Below are 22285 nucleotides of genomic sequence, written 5' to 3'. Positions count from 1 at the left end.
ACCATATTTTAAAAGTTGCCTGGAACAGAATAGTCCTCAACAACAAAAAGCAACTAAATAGGGAACATGGTACTGCTTTATTTTGTGGTTTATGTGAACCAGGCCTTAATTTAATGTTTAATCCAGGAAAGAAATGCAAGAATGGTATGGTACTCAACCTGTTTGAAAAGTTTATTAAATACCAAATATTCTAAATTATAACATTCTTAAAAACATTAATGTACAATGTTTCAGAGGTAAAGCAAGAAAGAAGGTTGTTATCAGAAATGATCGTTATCGTAAATGGCATTATGATTTAAGCAATATGTTATTGTTATTAAGGCTCATAAAGTGTAGAAAATCAACCAATTTTTTAAACATTTAATGTTTCTAGTCAAAGCTTCCAACACCAGTCCTGTTTAACTAGATTAATAGCATCCTATTCAGTAGATGATAGCTAAACTATCTTTTTTTTAAATAATCCAAGCAAATATTGTTAACACCCTGAAATCAATTCCAGCACATGAGAACCCCTTGAATATTAATCATGACTTGAGCAAACAGACCCCTTAAAAAAAGCAAAAGTATATGTTGATGATAAGCATCCTGCCCAAAATTTCATTTACTGTACGTCTTGCAGAATATAATCCAAGAAATGTTTAGAAATGATTAAATGAGATACTCCTCTACAGATAAGATTCTCAATCTTAATTTTACATCTACACAGCATCAAAGTAATGTAAAAAGACATAGATTCTTATATTCCCAATTTTTTAAGGCAGGTTAAGAAAATTCTCATATTCACTGCATGCATTCATGACTCGAAATAAAACTAGTTAGTTTTAACTACGATTTGGGCTCGGCCCCTCCAAGTCAGAGACCATTTTAAGGGAGAAATGCCTTCTGTGGCCACAATGTAGCTGGATGTTTCAGGCTAATTCTGTTGTTCACTACAATCAGCGTAAGATCTTAAATCTGCCGGTGTTCGAATTAGTTGACTAAACAATAACTTAAAACTGATGGCTCATATTTTGGGATGGGATGAGACAGCTCGGCGGCTATCGCTTCAAGTTTCCCAGGCTTGTAAACCTGATTGGTAAATCACCAATCCGAAAGCCACTTTGTGGCCATGGTTACTTCAAATGCATCTCCTGTATCAATTAGTCCTTTTGTGGGCGAGCTTCGGATAATGAAAAATGTCCATCATTAAAGATCTCTCTCTACTGGGAATGCCCTGGAGGTAAAGGAGGAATATTACAAAGGTAGTTCTGTCAAGCTTCCGTTCATTGATGCGGAGCTTATGTAGGAGAAAGGTATTGGTAGATTGTGCCTGCAGTTAAGAAAATTAGATTCTTTAATTCTGTAGAGGAGGAACGCAGGGCCATGGCCCTTTTCCTGCAGCTCCACTGGCCACACATAGCAGGCCATGGCTACAAAAGGGAGGCTAGCTGGTAAGGCCCCATTTTCTTCCTCCATTTGATTACTATGACATGGAAGAAAACACCTGAGAGGGAGGCCTTCTAAGTACTGAATCATTTTGAAAAGGGGTAGACGGGACATTTAAACCGCTTTGCAGAATAGGGCCTTCAAATGTAAGACGAAGCCACGGAATTCTGCTGCATTAACAAGCCATAGCGAGTCTTGGTCCTGAAGACAATTCCTCCCCTTCTCCTCCTCTTGAATGCTCCTGCTTCCGATTTTAGCCAAATCTATTTCCTTAGACATCGGAACTAGAGGAACTGCGCCTTCTTTAAACTATGATTAGTGAAAAGAAGCCAGAATCGAACCCTGCTTTCAGATCCTGGCTTGTTCTCACCACAGTTTAAACAAACCACGGTTCCTCAAGTTCAGATATCAAAGGAAACCGCGGTTAGTTTAAAATCACAACATCCCCATCTCCTTTTCTGGTTCATAAAAGAGAATAAGTTCCTCATTAGGTTCATGTTTTCTGGCTATTTCTGAACTGCGGCTAAGGCATTGCCAACAGTCTGTTGCAGAATCCTCCAAGTATCTTTGGTTTCAAAATGTGTGCCTGTTCAAACTTGGAGCTTTTTCTTCATCACAGCTTTCAAAAAGAAAGATTTTGAAGATGCTGTCATAGTTGTGAAATATTTTCCAAATCCAAAGTGACAATAAGGATGAACAATACATTTGCTTTTCATATATTTTCTTCCTCTAAAGCAGGATAGCCATTTATGAATAATAGCCGATGAACAATCATTATTGGTGACCTACTTCCTTACTGAAACAAGGGGTTAATGGCATTTTCAAAAAGAATCCCGAATCCCTGGCATGGGAAGTAAGCTTTTTAAACATTAATTTAGGTTCTAAAATAAAAGGAGAGCATTTCTGTTTTCTTGGTTCTATGTTTATTATTTTAAACTGTTTTGCTGTTCACACAACTATGCAGAGAAAATAAACCCACTTGAAAAGATAGAATATAAACCGAGTCAAAACTCAGTTGTGATAGAAGTGGAAGAACTGCCCATCTTCAACAAGAACCAAGTTAAAAGGCTATGATGAGACCATCTCATTTTAACCCTCAACCATTCATATTTCACACTGTGTTTGTGGCAATCCATGCCTTATTACAATTGCACTGTTACCTATGGTCCAACCAAATTATAATTCTTTATTCACTGCTACTGAAAGAATCTGTGCAAGATGCTTCTAGATTCTGCCACTCCGCAGCTAGACACCTTTAAAGAAGTATTAAGTCAGAGAGTCTTATACACAGCAGCAAGTTGGACAATATGTAAAAAATACTATCTGTTTCATAGGCAATTACCTTTTGAAATAAACAAGGCACAGGGTTTATTGAATCTAGTTTGGCACTTGAAAAAATAAGAGCTTTATGTGATAGCATCATCAACAGTAAACGTTTCACAAAAATATATGTGCAAGTGTAAAAAAAGGCAATTCTTTTCATAATAAATTGTAAGAAATATTCCAATTTAAAAATTAGACCAGTCTCTTATTATATTTGACTAGAAAATCTTAATACATTATTTTAGGTGCCCTGTTACTGTCTTTCACGTTGTTCGTTGGCTCTCGTCGAGTTTTCTTCATTTGTAGCAAAATCCATGGGATCCATCACCTGATAATAGAGCAAGTACACTATTAGCAATAAAATCTTTGCGCACTCTTTCGAAGCAACTGTTACAATGATTATGTAATAGATACAAGGGTATTTATCTGAACCAAGCTGGGGCAGCAAACAAAGAAATTAAAAAAAATCTAGCTAAAGAATGTACCCACAAGTGCACATTAGAAATTTTCCTATAGGTTTTCTGTAGGAGGGTGCTGATGGAAGGTTCTGCAATAAAGATGGAAACCGGCTACTCCCTTGCTCCAAGAAGTACATTTCAGTGTGAGAGTGACTGAGTTGATGAAAATCTTCAGCAGAAAATTTGCAGCTCCTTCATCAGACTACAATATTCTAAAATATTGTTCTAGTAAAGGCTGAATGAATGAATGAATATTCTAAAAGAGTGGACTACAGAAGTTAAGATAGTGCAGATAAACCCTCTAAATGTTGGAAGTGTTTGAAAAACCAACTTGGCTAGGCAGCAGAAAGGAAAAGGACATATTACTCATATGTCTAAAGCCACTGGGTATATAGAAAATTAGCAGATAACTGCATAAATTAGAAAAAGGGTGATGCAAATCTTCATATTTTCCTACAACTATGAAACATCACACAATGGATTCCTAATATATCATCTAAGCTATGAGATATGCATCTTTGTTGTCATGCTAACTCCTAACTGATCTACACTGAATACGAAAGGAGGGAAAGCTGTCCAGTTTAAAAAGTTAGCAAATGATTTAGAGTTTTGGGTTGGAGGGGCAGGGGATGGAAAGAGGAATTGAAAACCCATGACTCCCCAGAAAGTAAATAGTTAGCATGGGTCATTATTTTCCTTGCAGTGGGCAAATGTCTGTCTACTGCTATTGGAAAAACAAGAACTAAGAATGATTTCATCAAAAAGGGCTTTTACACTATCTATTAATATATCTGCCAGGAAGTCTGCAATCAAAAGAGGCAAAAAACCCCACATTTGGGCCAACTTGGTAGCTGGGTGTTAATATAAAATAAAAGACATTTAGGTTAGCTATGCTTGTGTGATATGAGTGACATAGTTGTCATTCACATTGCAAATAAAGAACAGAGAAGAGCTTAAGGCAATATTGCCTTGCATCAATTACTTCGGCAAGCAAAGCATGTGTTTTTAATGAGTCAAGTATTTTCCTATGTGTAGTAATTCATAACAGTTTTTTTAAAGGTACGGAAGTGGAGTGGACCTGAGTCATGTTGCCCGTTCAGAGCCAGGATTTGCTATTTATTGTACGCTGGGTCAGAGCCAAGTGTGAAGCTGTTTCAGTCTGCAGTTGACCTGCAGGAGAATCGTCTTAGAATCCAGACATGTGCCACTGGGGAGGGATTTGAATATTCAGTCCAGTGCATACTTTTGCCTCTTAACAACATATTGTGGGGAAACAAGCATCTGAGCAGCTGCTGGTCCAAAACTAGCTAAGAGGCAACCACAGTTTGTCCCCTTTTCATTTTCTTGTTCCCGCCAGGAAAAAAAAGGGAGAGTGAAAAACAATACAGCCTTGAGGGTGTGTAAACAACATCTCTCCTTGTCCAAAGCATGGCGAATGCTGGAAAGCAGGTAACAGAGGTACAGCTCCTTAGAAACAGAGCCACTACAACAACTGGGAGGCTTCTTTCTACATGATGCCGCCTTAGGAAGCAAAAGTATGGACTATGCCAGTAATTGTGTGGCTTCTCTTTGTCACATATGGAACAAGTTGGCTTACCTTTAACTTTAAGGCTAAACTAAAAACTAAAACCTTTAGTTTTTAAAAACTAAAATCAATCACATTTCCCACATGAAGTAAGACCCACTCATGAACTCCTAGCTTGGTTGCTACTAATTAAAATTTTGTTATTTTTTTGCAAGGGAGAGACCACACTGCTGTCCCAATCATTGCTGTCATAAAGACTTACCGTATTTTTTGCACCATAACACTCACTTTTTTCCTCCTAGAAAGTAAGGGGAAATGTCTGTGCGTGTTATGGAGGAAATGCCTACGGGTGGCATGCCTACGGATTTTCCTTCTCTAAAAACTACATGCGTGTTATGGTCGGGTGCGTGTTATAGAGCGAAAAATACGGTAGATTCCTCCACTGTCTCCAATGGGCAAGCTGGAGAAAGAAAGAAAAATGCCATCGAAAGTAACCAGAAAACCCCATTTCCATAACACAAAATTATAATTCTATCCCACTTCTAGTGACTTCCCCCATGCTGAAGCTCACCATTCAACATGGATCAAAAACTCAATGGGCTTGTCAAAATGAAATTCAAAAGCAAGTGGTTCATGGATTTCGTTCTACCTTTCAAAATTATGGCAACCTGCAAAATTCCTTTCTACAATCAGGCTATTTCAGGGGAGTTAGGATCGACAGTGGCAATTTTAAGAAACGCTACCAAACAGATGGCCAAGGAGTGTTGTTCAGAAGGAAAACATTTGCTTGCATACCTCAGGGAACAATGCAGAAAGATCATGCTTGAGAAGCCTGGGTACATGCAGCCCTCTGAACTAATACCATACATATTTGGAAGACAGTACAAACAGGCCTATGGAGATAAGCACTTCACTGGTCTTATTTGAAGAGCAGATTTTTGGCTGCACAATGACATCTAATCTAATGTCACTGGACATTAGATGCTGAAACACAAAGCAGACTGAGAAGTCACGCTGCCAACTCCAGCCAAAAATAAACATAGGTAGGCTGGAGGATGATCAGATGATGGCTAAAACTTAAACACATCAACAAAACACACCCAAGTAGTATGGGCGGGTGGGGATGTTTTGTTTAACTGAGCTACGGATGTGTATGGATTGCCCAGTTCTGCAGAACCACAGAATGCAGAACTATACTGAGAACTGAAATCAGCGCCCCATGAACCAGCTTTTATGTTGAGTTACAAAATTCCTTCTAGGAATTTCAACACAGGCTTGAAAAAAATGGTAATTGGTGACTTTTCTCAAATATACCACAGAGGATTGTGGGTATCATTTCTAGATGTCATAGTTTCATAGTCATAGTTTCTTTTTTTTTCATGCCAAGCGGAAGTAAATTGTATAAAATAGGGACATGTTAAAGCTGCATAATTTATACATGCTGCAGAACCGAGTTCAAGTCTAGCTGCGAGACTGGAGTGTGGCCAACACCTCCACTTCCATTTCAGGATTTTAACCCATTAAGAATATAGATCATTCCCACAAGGCTTTCTGAACAGTTCTATATTTTCTTGGGCTGATTCACATGATGGTGTCATTGTTAAGGCAGGGCTGAATAGGAGGCAGAACAAAGCAGCAACCTAACCAGTCCACATCTTGATTAGGTTCTGATTTACATCACTGAAACTGTTCAGAATAGCTATTTTATGCTGTCGAGGCGAGTAACGGGGCACTCTTAACAACTGTAGGTGTGCATTCAATCCAAATATATAAATACAGAAAACAGTGCAAATTAAATACAAGCCTCAAAATGCGGTCCTCAACTAGTCCCTTCACTGGCACTTAGGCTGACTTATCAGGCTGCCCTCTCGCCTGGAGGTGTTGTTATTAATGCCGGCTCAGTCTAGAATAAAACATAAATCACGCACAATTTAATCTCTTGATTCTCTGTACCACACTAGTCAGAAGAAGCTGTGCAGGTCCTGGACCGGTGCCTGAATACAGAGGTGGGCTGGATAAGGGTCTGTAAGCTAAGGCTGAGTTCCAGCAAAACGGGAGGAAATGTGGACAGGCAGTTCCTTGGACATTACCTGAAGACATTACCTGTTCTGGATGGGACCACATTCTGCTACCGGAAGAGGTATAGTTGTTCCTGGTAACCTCAAGACCGGACAGTTGCAAAATATTGTGATCATATCTGCACCATACTTTTTAACAGTCATGGCTTCCCCAAAGAGTCCTGGAGAATGCAATTTGCAAAGGGTAGTGAGAGTTACAGTGGTGCCTCGCAAGACGAAATTAATTCGTTCCGCAAGTTTTTTCTTCTTGCGAGTTTTTCGCCTTGCGAAGCACGGTTTCCCATAGGAATGCATTGAAAATCAATCAATGCGTTCCTATGGAAACCGCCTTCAGACCAGGTCCGGGGACAGTCTGTCCCCCGACCTCTTCTGAAGGCTGGGGGGAGGGGACAAGGGCTTTTCTTCCCACCGCCAGCCTTCAGAAGGCTGTTCTGAAGGCTGGCTGTGGGAAGAAAAGCCCTTCTCCCCACCTCCCGCCCCGCAAGCTCCGGGGACAGGAGGGCTTTGCTGCCGACCGCCAGCATTTTAAAAGCCCCCGGGACGGCGAAGCAAGCCCATAGGGAAATTCGTCTTGCGGAACGACTCAAAAACGGAAAACTTTTTCGTCTTGCGAGTTTTTTGTTTTGCAAGGCGTTCGTCTTGCGGGGCACCACTGTATTAGGAGACACCTCCTGTTCCCTTCACAGAGCTGCAATTCCCAGAGTTCCCTGGGAAGAGGAAGTGCTGGTGAAGACACTCTGGGAATTGTAACTTTGTAAGGAAAACAGGGGTCTCCTAACAGCGCTCAGCACTCAAACTACAGTTCCCAGGATTTTTGGGGGAGAGGTAGCAGTGTCTGTTAAAGTGGTGTAATAGTGCTTTAGATATGGCCTCGAAAGGTTTGAATAACACTGATTTGGAGAAACCCAACAAAAGTCAAGGTCAACAGGCAACTAAGGCCCTGGGCCAGACGTTCATTTCTGTATCCTGTCAGAAAGGAAAGTCTCAGGCCTCCATACACCTCTGCCCTGATGGAAAAAATGAAGTATGCAATGTTTTAGAAGCAACAATACACAAGGTCTTCCTGACACAAACCTTTCTACAAAGGTTTCAGGATAGTATGTGCTAACTACCTCTCTTTATGAACTGATGTGGGGGGATAATGGAGAGGGAGAAGAAACCTAAGTTTTACTCAGGTACAATACTACTGCTTATTATGCCTTGTGACAAGCATATTCTTGAGGAGTTCATTGCCTTGGCGAGAGCCACTTGTTTTTAATACACAAGAAGAACAGTGCAAAACAAGTAAAAAGCTCTCTAGGGACAGCTGACTCTAGAAAGCTTGTGTCATGTGAGTATTAACTCAAGCACAGTCACATTTTACACTGCACATTTGGGACCTGATCCAACCCTGCAGGGAACTTGCAGAGGAACCTTAAATGAGCCTCAGCTGTGCCACCGCTGGGAGTGTGAATGGCACAGAATGTTTGCCGTGCAGCAGTTCAAGATTGGGGAACTGCTTCCATTCTGTTATTATTTCCATTTGTATTCTACTTTTCAACCAAAAACAAAAACAAAAAAAAACAAACAAAAAAAAACTATCACACAACAATAATAATTCACTTCGCTCAGGATCTTTTTTTAGAATGGGGTGGAGAATCCGGAAGGTCCCAGGTTCAATGCGAGCCAGCGTGATGTAGTGGTTAAGAACAGTGGACTCGTAATCTGGTGAACTGGGTTCGATTCCCTGCTCCTCCATATGCAGCTGCTGGATTTGGATACACATAACAGCTCCTTGCTGAGAGCTCGCTTGTGCACCCAAACCTAGTGCTGAGCAGGAGTAACATCCCTGTGTTAACAGCTGATGTGAGCAGAAGTCCATCCAGTTTGATTTGGGTGTGCAAAACAGATCCCCGTAGGGAAGTCTCTCAAACCTGCTCAGTTTTGCTGCACTCTGAAGTCAGGACTTCACAGCACCTTGCAGGTGACTGAGGTTTTCCCCCTTCGTTTTATCAGCTGGTTCAATGCAAAATGGTTTTCAAAGCACCAAGCCACCTGACGTTATTTGAGCTGCCAGGTGAATAGCAACAAATTAGAGCCGGGAGGCAGATCCTGATATGGATCTGGCTTGTGGAGCCAAAAAAGTCCCCCACTCCTGGTGAGTGAGATAAACCAGTGGTCAGATTCAGTATAACACTTCCTATATGCCTAATAAAAAAATGGACTAAGTATATTTACAATCCATCTGGAGAGAGCACAAACAATATTGAAGTGCTGTCCCTCTTCCCCTTTAAAAAAATGTACATGAATGCCTTTAAGTCTCATGACATAATGAAAGCATGTTGAAGCTTGCTGAGCCACACAATCAATATATATACCTCACCACTTTTTTTGAAGGTCAAGATAGATGGAGTACAATATAATGAGAACAATTCTTCAAGCTGCGTGCATCAAGACCGGAGCAACGGTCTCATTAATCTGTGCACAATATTTGAACTGCACTCAGATTCCCAAATTTTAAGTCTGCGTTTTTCATTCCAAGGGAAGTCAAGCTGACACAAAGGTCCAAAGTTCAGAGCAATTTTAATCCTTCAAAAAGGAGCTAGCCGAGAAAAGCATATGAAACAATCGCTATGGCAACATAATACTTTGAAATAATGAAGCTTCTTATTGAGGTATGAGTGGTCTTTTGTTAGCTAGGAACTAGGGCTGAAGTATTTAGAGCAAACTTCGGTAGCGAACAAAGGCAAAAACATCATTCAAATCCAAAGAATTTTATGCTTGAGTACTCTCTGAAAAGACAGTAACCAGAGCTTTCGTGACTCACACAGACTCTGGGAATCAGAACTCATACGGGATGTCATAAAAGCTGTATTTAAAAAGGCCTATAAAGCACACACTGGATGAAGCTGAACCTCTTTGGTTGACGTTCTAAATATGGAAAGAAGGATCAGTCTTCACTAGATAGTTTGCAATTTTTCTGCTTCATCAGCCGACTAACCAATAACCAAACAGATATTCATTCATTCAGACGCATATTGCCTTTGAACATGGCGGTTGCATAGCCATCATGATTAGTAGCATGTTGTGGTCTTCTATTTTAGTACTGTGCGTTCCTAGAACATGGCAGCCACCAGTACTGCAACCAAGCCATTAAAAGCAGCAGTGAGAGGTGTAGGAAGAGGCTTCTGGATTTAATATCCCCTAGCAAAAAGATCTGTATCAGGAAAAACCTTCCGGCAGTAAGCTGTTCAACAGTGGAACAGAATCCCTTGAAAGGTGGCAGATTCTCCTTCATTTGAGGTTTTAAAACAGAGGTTGGATGGCCACCTGTCATGGATGCTTCAGTTGAGATTGCAGGGGGTTGGACTAGATGTCTCCCGGGGAATCCCTTCCAATTCTACAATTCTATGATTCATTGGCCTAGGTGGGCCTTGAGCTTGAGGTCAAGAAGCAGGAAGGAGTTTGCAAGCTTTTACTCCCAATGTGAATTACCCACAGCTTAGCACGATAACTAGCTCCTAAATTGCATTTCAACGTATTCTTTGTTGAAATAAGGCAGCTCCACAATCCATGGTTTGTAGTTGGATGGTTTCCAACAAATCATAGTTAAGATTAATCGCACAGCTCAGCTTGGGGTTCAGACTAAATTCACTGGCTACCTATTTCCTTCGAAGCCCACCAAGTTCTGATGCTTACCTAAAGGTACCCCTGACAGTTAAGTCCAGTCGTGAACGACTCTGGGGTTGAGGCGCTCATCTTGCTTCACAGGCCGAGGGAGCCGGCATTTGTCCACTTCCGCAGACAGTTTTTCCGGGTCATGTGGCTAGCATGATTAAGCCGCTTCTGGCGAAGCCAGAGCAGTGCACGGTAATGCCGTTTACCTTCCCACCAGAGTGGTACCTATTTATCTACTTGCACAGTGTGCTTTCGAACTGCTAGGTTGGCAGGAGCAGGGACTGAGCAACAGGAGCTCACCCCGTCGCAGGGATTCGAACCGCCGACCTTCCGATCGGCAAGTCCAAGCGGCGCAGTGGTTTAAACCACAGCGCCACCCGCATCCCTGGTGCTTACCTTCACATTCATAAATGGCTTGGAACCAAAATACTGAAGGGAACACCTCTTCCCACACCAACCTGCCTGCACATTATGGTCATCAGCCAACACCCTGCTGCAACTACACTTCAAAATGGAAGGGAGCGATGTTGTAGCTAGAGAAAGGACGTTTGCAGCAATCGTGACCCAACTGTGAAATACCTTTCCTAGCAAAGCTGACGCTGGGTAAAACTCCCTGGGTTGAATAGGGTTCGTTAATTTTCATGGATCTGCTCTGAGTAGGACTAGCGTTGGATACAGACACACCTTCTAGACAACAGGCAAAAATCTTTTTATTCAAACCAGTCATTTTAAACATCCCAGCTCCTTTAAACCCTTGACTTTTGACTGTCATTTTATTTGCCACTCTAAAGCTCTTATTGCATGGCTGTTTTATTTTATGGATTTTGCATTTCAAATTGGCTAGAAACTTTTCAATATTAGGCAGTACAGAACGGAAGAAATAAAGAAAAGCAAAAGAAAGTCCTCTGTGAAGAAAACTATATAAACCTGAACCCTAACACATTACCTTTCTATCTGGAGGGAATATTTCTGAATGAAGGAGCACTCAAGCCATGTGAGCCCCCACCTGCAGTCTGCAATGGTACGGACCAGACACAGATGCCCTTAAAGCTGTCCCAGAAACTCCAGCGGGTACAGAATGCTGCAGCGAGGCTCCTCACGGGGTCTCTGCCATAGGAGCACATTCACCCAGTGCTTTTCCAGCTGCACTGGCTCCTGGTGGAGTACAGGGTCAGATTTAAGGTGCTGCTTTTGACCTTTAAAGCCCTTCACGGCCTAGGACCCTCGTACCTATGGGACCCCCTCTCCTGGTATGCCTCACGGAGAGCCTCAAGGTCCATAAATAACAACACCCTAGTGGTCCCGGGCCCTAAGGAAGTTAGATTGGCTTCAACCAGAGCCAGGGCCTTTTCAACTCATGAGACCATGCCTCATGAGACCAGGGCCCTGCAGGATCTGATTTCTTTCCGCAGGGCCTGTAAAACAGGGTTGTTCCGCCTGGCCTTTGGCTTGGAGACAATTTGATTCCCTCCCTCCCTCTCTTTTTTCTTTTCCTTCTCCTCCTGTGATGAGGCTACATTTTAATATTTTAATGTTCCATTATTTTAATGTTGTATTTTATATTTGTTTTTAACTTGTTTTTAAGTTAAGTGTAATCATTCATCTTGTTTTTATTATTGCTTGTAAGATGCTCTGAGCCCGGCCTTGGCTGGGGAGGGCGGGGTATAAATTAAAAATAATAATAATAATAATAATAATTATTATTATTATTATTATTATTATCATCATCTCAATAAGAACTAGGCCTTTGTCAATTTCACTATAGGGAAGGAAAACGCTTCCTATTTTTCCTTACACCTGGCTATATTACTCCTAAAGAAAGAGACACAAAAGCAAGCTGTTATTGTTACTAAACAATTATTAGTCTAGGGAAGGGCCAGGTGTTCAAATAAATGCAAATTCAAACACCCTAACGTGAACAAAAAAAGACTGTCTCAATTCCCTATTTTGTATCATGCAACACGCAAGAGCTACATCTTCCAAAAGCAACCATCTGTTTAAAATGTATGAACCAAAAGTATTTGTGTGATGTCAGCATCTGTGTGCCATCTGTATGGTTTTTTTTAATGGACAAAGTAAACACATAATGACCAAAATGCACTGTGCCTACCTGGTAGCTGTTGCCATTCCAGAACTTTTTCATCTCTTTGCGATACAAAGCAACTAACGTGGCCATAATTAGTGTGCACGGCACTAAATAGAGAAGGGCTGGTTGTGCCATCTGCATTAGCGCCAGACCCGCGAATGTGACCAACATGCCAATAGCATAAGCTGTAGAAAGAGAGGAACAAGGGAGCTGTTGAGTAACATACACCTAGTATGTTCATGGCTTCAGTGTAGATATAGCCCCATTAAGAGTTAGAGTTCTTTACCTATCGTGGAAGAAATGAAATACACAGAGGAAGAGCTTGTCTGAACATCAAACCTGTGACAATAGGCCACCAGGAGACCTAAAAAACCACAAAATTATAAGTCAGAAATATTTATCAGGAAGTAAACGAAGCCAGCAAAATCACTATCCTCTCTTCTTATACTAATGAATAGGAAATCATAGAACTGGCATCCCCAAACTCGGCCCTCCAGATGTTTTGGGACTACAATTCCCATCATCCCTGACCACTGCTCCTGTCAGCTAGGGATGATGGGAGTTGTAGTCCCAAAACTCTGGAGGTGCTTGTCCTAGAATTACCTATTTATCTACTTGCACTTTGTGCTTTCAAACTGCTAGGTTGGCAGTAAATTACATTATATATGTTTATTTAAACCCTGCCAAAGAATCCATACTTTTACATTGCTTCTGCAAATATGTTACAAAAGGTTCCCATTCTTTTCCAAAGTCACTATTATCTTTTTCACGCAGTTTATTATTTATTTGTTTACTTTTCATTCATCAAGGTATTTGGGTTTTAAAAAATTCTTTTGCGGTTATAAAAAATTGGTACATTCAGTTCTACGGTATTTGAGAAGCCTTTTTTTACATAATTATTTCTTAACTCTCTGTTTTTTCCATTTGGTTATCATGCTGAGTTAATCTTAGTTGATGAAAAAAAAGACACTTACCTGGTAAAGCAATGTCACCGTACCCAAGTAATGAAAATGGTCTTGAACATAACGTCATTGCAGAGAATGCCAGCCTTGGCACCCTGATTACCACTGGCAACTGCAAAAGAGTGTTTTCAAAATCCCACATAAGTCAACGCCAAAAGGCACTGAAGAAAGGAAGCGTTAAAATTCAGCAGAAGTATTTATTCATCTAGTTTACATAGAACTTCAGATTATAAAGGACTTGATCTAAGAAACCAGCAACCAAGATACTGAGTGTGTAAAAGATGACCAAGCATCGAAACCAAAAGGACAATGCATATGGATGACAAACAGACACTACGCACAAGAATGTTAAGAAAATGCACCATGTGAAGTGAGAAAAACAGTGCTGAATTTAAGGGTGGCTGGGGAACACTGATATCCAGGCCCTGGATAAATAAATTTGGAAAGGGAGAGACAGAGAGTCGAGATTCCCACCAATCCCAAATGCTATTCTTTTTCAGAGGATCTTAAATACAATCCTTACTTTCTCATGAGGAGCTGACCGCCCAGCAGAGGCTTCCACCAAGCTTCCATCATTCTAGGATTCAAACCCAAGTCAACAAGCATTTAATACTTTAAAAGAAGGTAGGAAAAAAATGGCTATATTCTGTGAACATGTTGCACGTAAATATTTAGGGCAAAATTCAGGCCAAGTGCAGCACTTTAGATTCCCTTTGGTTTGAAAGAGTTAAGCACATCTTTCATTATCGCGCATAACAAGAGTCAAAAGGATAGCAAAGTGCTAACCTTTAACCGGATTCTGCGTTAGTGCAAACTCAATGCAGTAGCACTATGAAAACACAATATGATAATTCCTTACATAGCATGAGTATAAATTATGTATTTATCAAATGATTATATGCTTACCTTTTCACCACTATCCATAGGACCTGCTGCCACTTCAACCATGATACTTTCTCCACTCTGAAATTTTAAATGGAGCATTGTGATACTGAATCCTTCACCTAGCAAGTACATGGGTTTAATTGTTTATATTCTTAAACATTCAGAATCTAATGTAATCCTCTTACAATGTATTTTGGCAGTACATTCCTCAGCAACTCCATGTGAAACAGAATGCACAAAAAGAAAACAGAATCGGTTCATGAACCCAAGTGTACAGATCAGCATGAAAGAGATCTAATTTTCTGAAAAGCAGAATTAACCAAAGTCAACTTCTGTAGAAGTATCGGGTATAAATCCTGCTGCAGGTTTAATTTCCAAATAAGCTTGAAATTGTGCAAATTTAATAAAATTTCACCAGATACAGAAGAATCCAAAGCAGACACCCACACTGCAAAAGGCCAACTAACAATTTGAACTTCAATGTGTTAAAAGAAGTAGTTTCAAACGTGGATATTAACTCTGTTTTCTTTTCAAACATTACTGTGTTTCGGCAATCAGGCCGCTAAGACAATTTGGTTGTTTCTTTAAGGCAATCAGAATCAGGGGTCCTGTAGCCTATCTTGCAGGAGTTATGCAGAACACAACATTGGGAAGTTATTCTACGTTTGTGGTATCACAGTGCCACTCAAAGGCTCTAGACTGTACTCTGCAAGAGCCAAAGCTTCATGGCTTACTTTAGAACTGCTCAGAATAATCTTAGGATTCACTCTCATTAGAATCCAGGTTTTTTAATTTCTAAAATATTAAAATGCAAGTGATTCCCAGTACTTGTCTCCTATTTTGTCAGGTCTCTCTTCAGGTGCATTTAACTACCAAGTGATGCTCAGTTATCCCTCATGTTGGTCTCATTTAGGCACAAGGTAAAAACAATTCTCTTTACCCAGATCTTTGAAATGGAACAAACCTTCTGTGCACACTCTATACTGCTTCTGGTTCTGGTATATATTTAAAGTAGATAATTAAATGAGCAAATTAAATGAATTTGGATATGCAAAGATATTTTTAAAAATACATTTAAGGAACCACAGAAAGAGGGGGAAGGAAGTCAAACTTTGAAATGTTAAATTGATTGTAAAACTAATGAAATGTATTAACCTGAAAAGTAAAAATAAAAAATAAAAAATACACTTTAATACATACAATATTGGTGTGCTTTAATGAAAAAAATAGTTATAAACCTGCATACTTACTTTTGTAAGGTATGGTGTGACGAAGACAAAAAATACATCGTATACAAGAAGGAGACCAAGGAGAATAACACATGACTAGAGAACGAAAAAAAGAGTTATTTTTATAAAGCTCATGAGCAATCATTAACACTTACAAAAATAGCACAATCACATCATACTATTTAAATAAATTGGCAACATTTGCTTGTAACACTAAACCATCGTTTAAAGCAATGTGTATCAACCAGAACAAACCTGAGTGAAAGCTGGCTTAGCATTATGTATGAACTGTATGGCTAGAACAAACTCAGGGCTAGTTGCCAAGAAAGTTCAATACAGTGGTGCCCCGCAAGACGAACGCCTTGTAAGACGGAAAACCCGCTAGACAAAAGGGTTTTCCGTTTTGGAGACGCTTCGCAAAACGAATTTCCCTATGGGGTTGCTTCGCAAGACGAAAAAAATCTTGCGAGTCCCCGCGGTTCCCCCCCGCTTTTTTCCCCCTTTTCCTAAGCCGCTAAGCCGCTTAACAGCTGATCCGCTGATAAGCCGCTTAACAGCTGATCACTAGAAGCCGCTAGACCGCTGTAGCGCTAATCCGCTAAGCTGTCAATGGGCTTGCTTCGCAAGACGAAAAAACCGCTAGACGAAGAGAATCGCGGAACGGATTCTTTTCGTCTTGCGAGGCACCACTGTAACCCACCATTTCAAAAGTGAAAGGAGATTATTTAAAATCATGTTTGGTTGGTACCCAACAATAGTCAGGATCCCGTGAAAGTAAGATTAAAACACTAGAGAAGTCCTTTCCTTTCCTTCACTCAGGCATGTTAAACATGTGCCCATAACACTGAGACTTTGGCTTAGTTTGGGCACAGTGCTAAACAATGGTTTAGCTAGTGTTAAGAGAATGCATCAAGCATCTCCAAAAAGATCCCTCTTCTCTAGCATGGCCACAAGGAGGAAATTGGAAGCTTCCACTGATATTTGAATTAACCACCATTTAGTGTGGTTATCAAAGAAAGTTTAAGTATAAAGGATAAATACAATTCAATACAAGAAACAATATTCAGCTTACACTAGCAATTCATTTTGAAAACAGAATTATTTTAGCCATAAAATAAAAATCTAAAGTAATTTCAAAACATTTTTTATTTCACTTCCCAAACTTACGTTTAGGACTACAACTTAGAACTAGATATTTTTGTAATAGTAGTTGGTATTCCCATTATTTAAATTGCATCCACACATACTGTACATTGCGTACCCTGCTACCAGATTTTTAATCTAGCGTATGTATTTAACATATATTGTCCAGAGGATTGAAAACTAACTGCAAGCTCGTACATTCTCTTTTGCTTCCCTCTTCACTTTTAATTTCTTGTTTAGTGCTAACCACAGTTTGTTGTTATGGTCTGGATGGAAACACAAATCATTCTTGGCCAATCTGAACATCATGGCAAACTATGATTAGCACTAAACAAGAAACTGAAAGTGATGGTGCATGAGGAAGAGGATAAACACATGAGCCTACAAGGTCATTTCCAGCCCTCCAAACCACAATTTGAAAAACTGAGCCAGTAGCACTTTAAAAAGAAATTGATGTGGTTTGGGAGCTGTATTTGATAGTCTACTTCCATCAGATGCTCTAGCCAACCACAGCTTAAGCTGCAAAAATTGACTCAACCTTTTCTGCAGTTCAACACAGCACACACTCTCTGAAATTGGTGTTCTTTGTGTATTTTAGCTAGACGGAAAGCTTACTGTACCTTAAAGTTGGGCAATTTGAGTGTTTTAATAAAGTTCACACAGAAAGCAATTCCCAGGATATCTTGCAAAATCCATACCCAGCTAGAACAAAACAAAACAAAAATTGTTGCAGTAAAACACAGGGACAAAATATTGCATATAGGTGAAAGCTAAAATCCTCAACTCACTTATTACAGAGTAAACCCAATTGAAAACAGTGCAATTAATTTTGATGCAAAAATGTATAGGATTGAGCTGTAATGCCAGGATTCAAAGAGGCTTATGCAATAGCATCATATGCTTGTGTACGGGGGGAGAGCAGAAGGGGAAAATGGAAAGAGAAAATGGAAAAGCCTGCCTGACTCTGCAGGATTTGGACCCTGACCTAAATATTTTGAAGGCAACACAGATTTAGAAAGCAACAAAGCTAGCATTTCTCATCATTTCAATTCTGAATCTGAGAACTATTCACATACCTATTTTCATTCCGAAACACTGCCCAAACAACAGATGTCGTTATGCATATTAGAGCGAGAAAAAAGAGTCTCACTTCGAGGCATCTGTCCCAGCATGGAAACCTAAAAATAAAGCGGGACAATAATATGTTATAAATACAGCAAATAATACATCTAGTTCTCCAACAGATACCAACAAGAGCAGCTTGCCAGCTACAGGCATCATCCAGAGCAATTTTCTCTGGGGGTTTTGCATTCCAGTCAAAGCATATTTTTTGTATGGGGAAGGGCCATAGCTCTGAGGCAGAGCAACTGTTTTCCACGCAGAAAGTCCCAGGTTTGGTCTCCAGAATCTCTAAGTAGGAATTGGAGAGATTATTGTCCGAAGCCCTGGACAATCAATGAGCTGGCAATACTGACCAATGGAATCAGTCACTACCGTATTTTTCACTCTATAAGACGCACCTTCCCCTCCTAAAAAGTAAGGGGAAATGTGTGTGCGTCTTATGGAGCGAATGCAGGCTGCGCAGCTATCCCAGAAGCTAGAACAGCAAGAGGGATCATTGTGCAGTGAAAGCAGCGATCCTTCTTGCTGTTCTGACTTCTAGGATAGCCGCGCGAAGCCTCTTCAGGGCAACGGGAGGAACGCTTCCCCTGCCCTGAAGAGGCTTGGAGTGGCTATCCCAGAAGCCAGAACAGCAAGAGGGATTGCTGCTTTCGCTGCGCAGCGATCCCTCTTGCTGTTCTGACTTCACTTCGCTGGAGAGGTGCTGCGCAGAGAGGGAAAGCTGCGCAGCGCCCCTTCCATAGGGATAAGGGATCAGCAGCCTCGAAAATAAGGGATCAGCAGCCTCACCTGTCCCGGGGACAGTCTACGGGATATCTAACAATCCGTGATAGCAGCAGGAAATGGCGCTGGAATAAGGGAATTTCCCGCAAAAAAAGGGAAGGCTGATAACTATGGCCCCTTCAGCGAAGCGGGAGGAGAAACGGAGCCCCTTCCGTTTCTCCTCCCTCTTTGCTGGAGAGGCGCTGCACAGAGAGGGAGAGAATATATTTTTTTTCTTGTTCTCCTCCTCTAAAACTAGGTGCGTCTTATGGTTGGGTGCGTCTTATAGAGCGAAAAATATGGGTATATTGCAGCTTCCTTTAGTAATAACTTCTAATACTTGCAGAATGTTCAAAGCACTTCATGTGTATTATCAAGTTGCAACCCACATGGCAACCCGATAAATATTGTTGCAGATTTGGGTGGGAGGTGGAGGGGAGGAAGAGAAGCAACTGACGGAATGACTTTCCTAAGGTCACCTAGTGAACTCATGGCAGAGGTGAAACAGGAACTTCCTGATTCGTAGCTCAGTCTCTAGCCATACCGAGAAGGAATTGGAAGAAGAAAGAGGTGGCATTATGTAGGTGTTCTGGCAGGCAGATCCAAACATTTAAGATAAGGGGGTGGAGGGCTCTGACAGCAAGGGCAAGGAACTCATGTTGGATCTGGGAATTGAAAGGAAGCCAATGAAGGGGTTTAAGGAGAAACATCATGCGATCAAAGTGACATGAAAGGTGAATGGTTTGGCAGTAGAGTAGCATAAAGCAGGCTTCCTCAACCTTGGCCCTTCAGATGTTTTTGGCCTACAACTCCCATGATCCTTAGCTAGCAGGACCACTGGTCAGGGATGATGGGAACTGTAGTCTCAAAACATCTGGAGGGCCAAGGTTGAGGAAGCCTGTCTTAAAGGGACCAAGACAAGTCCACAGAAGAAAAGAGAAGGTTGCAGGTTGTCTAGCGACAGCCAGCCAGAAGATGAAGCAGAGTTTCTGCTGAGGAGATAAAGAGAAAAGTTATGAATCTTGGTAATGAACTGAACAGGGAGAGCAAATGAGATGAATATAATATAAAGCCTAGGCTGAATGCCTGATCAACAAGGCATATGGTAACACCGGCAATGTTATAAGGAGAGAAGGGCTTGGGATGAAAGATGAGAAATCCAGTCTTTGGCATATTGAGTTTTGGGCAATGACATGCAAGCACAAATCTGGTAAGACTGAGGTGTAGGATTGGAGTGAGGAAGTAGAGACAGAAAGCTGGGTGTCATGTGCATATAGGAACTACTGATGAGGATTTTGAGAAAAAAGAGCAAAAAGCCAAGAACAGTTCTCTGAGTCACAGCAAAGAGAAGGAAAACAGGAAATGAGCTTCCACCTACATAAACACTGAAATAATGATTAGACAGATAGGAAGAGAACATAGTGAGGACAACATCACAGAGGCTTCTGGCTTAAAGGAGTCAAGCAGGAGAGAGGGGGTGGAAACAGACCATCTGTATCAAGGGCAGAGGAAAGGACAAGAAGAATGAGAACTGAACAGAGACAGAGACTATTAGATTTTGCAGCAAGGAGTGATTTTTCTGGGGGCAACTTCAATGGACTGAAAAGGGTGTAAACTGGATCGGAGGAAGTCACAAGCAGAGAAGGAGAGAAACTTAAAACAGCAGCACACTCCCAGAGTTTGGAGGCAAAGGGGAGAAGAGTGGCAGCTGAAAGGTGGGTTAAGGGATGGATTTTTGAGGAATAGGGAAGACAGGGGCACATTTGCATGCAGGATGAAAGGAGGAAGAGGTGTTGGAGAGGGAGATCTAGAGATTAATTGTGTGAAAAAGAGGGGAATAACAGCAGGTTGGGAAACAGAAGGATATGGAATCAGGGGAGTAAGTGGAGATGTGAGAGGATGACAACTGGGCAGTCGACTCATCAAGTGAGACACAAGAGGAAAGCATTCATTTTACAAGCCAAAAGCCTGACCACATAACATATTTTTTCTTAGCCGCAAAGCTATTTAGGAAAGTCATATGGAGTTATGGACTGTACCTGCATTGCCCGTAAGGTATTTTTCTAACTATGGCATGAAGACAGTTGAACAGGCTTGATGCAGATGCGAGGCAGAAAACTGTGATGACGGCATACACTGGACAAAAAAGGAAAATAAGGATACATTGAATACAAACTGCCAGAAGCATGCCATTACAAATTATTCAAAGGAAAAAAAAGATTGCTCATGCCAAACTGGATGGAATTATTGATGATGGACAATGGAAGACTATGTGGACCACTAGACCAGCAAAGTCTGTATCATGTTTGGGAACATATCCTAAAATAAATATAATGCGAGTGCAGGACACCTGTTCAGATCTCACAAATATCACCCAACTTTACTCCCGTGTGCTGGTCAGGTTGCAATAGCAGGGATGCGTACTGCCCCCGATTGTGGGAGTGTACATTGGCTAATACTTTTTGGAACGAAGTGTAAAGAAATTACGGACATTGTGACCGAACCACTGCAAATTATGTCTGAAGACATAAATATGGACACCAGAGCTAAGGCACTTCTAATCTTTTTACCAATGGCTGTGCAGTTTTCGATTGCTCAAAATGGAAAACCTAGAAATTTTGGACCTTGCATTGTGGTAACATTGAATGTAAGAGTTATACAGGGCAAAGCCCTCCTTATGTGGCTTGGTGGAATTTCATTAATTATATTAACAATACCAGTCCACAACACTGGTTTTCAGCAGTTATCTATGAAAATCTGGAATTCATGACTGTGCTCTTTCAAATGTTACTTTCCTTTTACAGTTCCCTTTGCCTCATTTTCTTCACCTCACTTGTATCACTTACTATTTTGTGTTTTTTTTATTCTTAGCAATGTGGAATGTAGCGTATGAAATGTAACATTGCCTCCTCCGGGATTTTATTACGTTTTTATGTCCGTCTATTTTGATTTATGATTCTACCATACGCAAACACTCTCTGGCTAATATCCTGAGCATGTTCTCTCAGAAGTAAACGCTGCTACTGAGGTCAACAGAGTTCAGTTCCTAGTAAGTATATCTAGGATTGCAGCCACTGTTGTCTTCATGCATTTTCCTGAGGAAATATGCTTTGCCCTGAAGCCAGTCCTGGTTTGGTGTTGCTTTGGGCTGACAGTTGCTTCTCCCCTTCTCTCTCATACTGCTATCTCCTTCCTGTTTTAAGTTTCCATTTCTTAGTGCAGAAAGTACAGTGGTACCTCGGGTTAAGAACTTAATTTGTTCCAGAGGTCCGTTCTTAACCTGAAACTGTTCTTAACCTGAAGCACCACTTTAGCTAATGGGGCCTCCCGCTGCCACCGCACGATTTCTGTTCTCATCCTGAAGCAAAGTTCTTAACCCGAGGTACTATTTCTGGGTTAGCAGAGTCTGTAACCTGAAGCGTATATAACCCGAGGTACCACTGTATTGATCTGATGTGTAGAGATCTCTCCTATTCTACTTAGTTCAAGAGGGTTCTGGAAGCTTCTCTGTGTGAAAGAAACAAGCAGAAGCTTTGTGATGTTCGGGTTATGCCTTTAGAGAAGCTGAGTACAGCTGACTTAAACTGGGTCTGTTATCTCTTCTGTCAAGGTCATGCTAACTATAAAAGA

The 22285-nt window shown here is 41.0% G+C and overlaps 1 protein-coding gene across 4 annotated transcripts in view; it reads right to left on the bottom strand.

Annotated features, from left to right (window-relative positions):
* Window positions 1-145: 145 nt before the first annotated feature.
* SPPL2A (signal peptide peptidase like 2A) overlaps window positions 146-22285 on the bottom strand; it is a 35918-nt gene continuing 13778 nt past the window's right edge. Inside the window, exons 7-17 of one of the 4 annotated variants that reach the window (XR_014557929.1) lie at window positions 20695-20791; window positions 17848-17949; window positions 17392-17473; window positions 15650-15724; window positions 14421-14477; window positions 14038-14091; window positions 13527-13626; window positions 12839-12916; window positions 12577-12737; window positions 6536-6634; window positions 146-3076 (exon numbers count right to left, since the gene is read on the bottom strand). Coding sequence is in view for 2 of the 4 variants with exons in the window: in XM_083712719.1 (XP_083568845.1) it covers window positions 3002-3076; window positions 12577-12737; window positions 12839-12916; window positions 13527-13626; window positions 14038-14091; window positions 14421-14477; window positions 15650-15724; window positions 17392-17473; window positions 17848-17949; window positions 20695-20791 (881 nt within the window). In the remaining 2 variants the exon portion in view is untranslated. The remainder of the gene's footprint in view (window positions 3077-6535; window positions 6635-12576; window positions 12738-12838; window positions 12917-13526; window positions 13627-14037; window positions 14092-14420; window positions 14478-15649; window positions 15725-17391; window positions 17474-17847; window positions 17950-20694; window positions 20792-22285) is intronic. The other 3 variants (XR_014557930.1, XM_083712719.1, XM_083712720.1) reach the window with 3 other exon arrangements.

Source organism: Podarcis gaigeae (assembly GCF_964106915.1).
Source record: "Podarcis gaigeae genome assembly, chromosome: 14".
In the NCBI taxonomy this organism is placed as follows: Eukaryota; Metazoa; Chordata; class Lepidosauria; order Squamata; family Lacertidae; genus Podarcis; species Podarcis gaigeae.
This window is presented reverse-complemented; position numbering and strand designations above follow the sequence as displayed.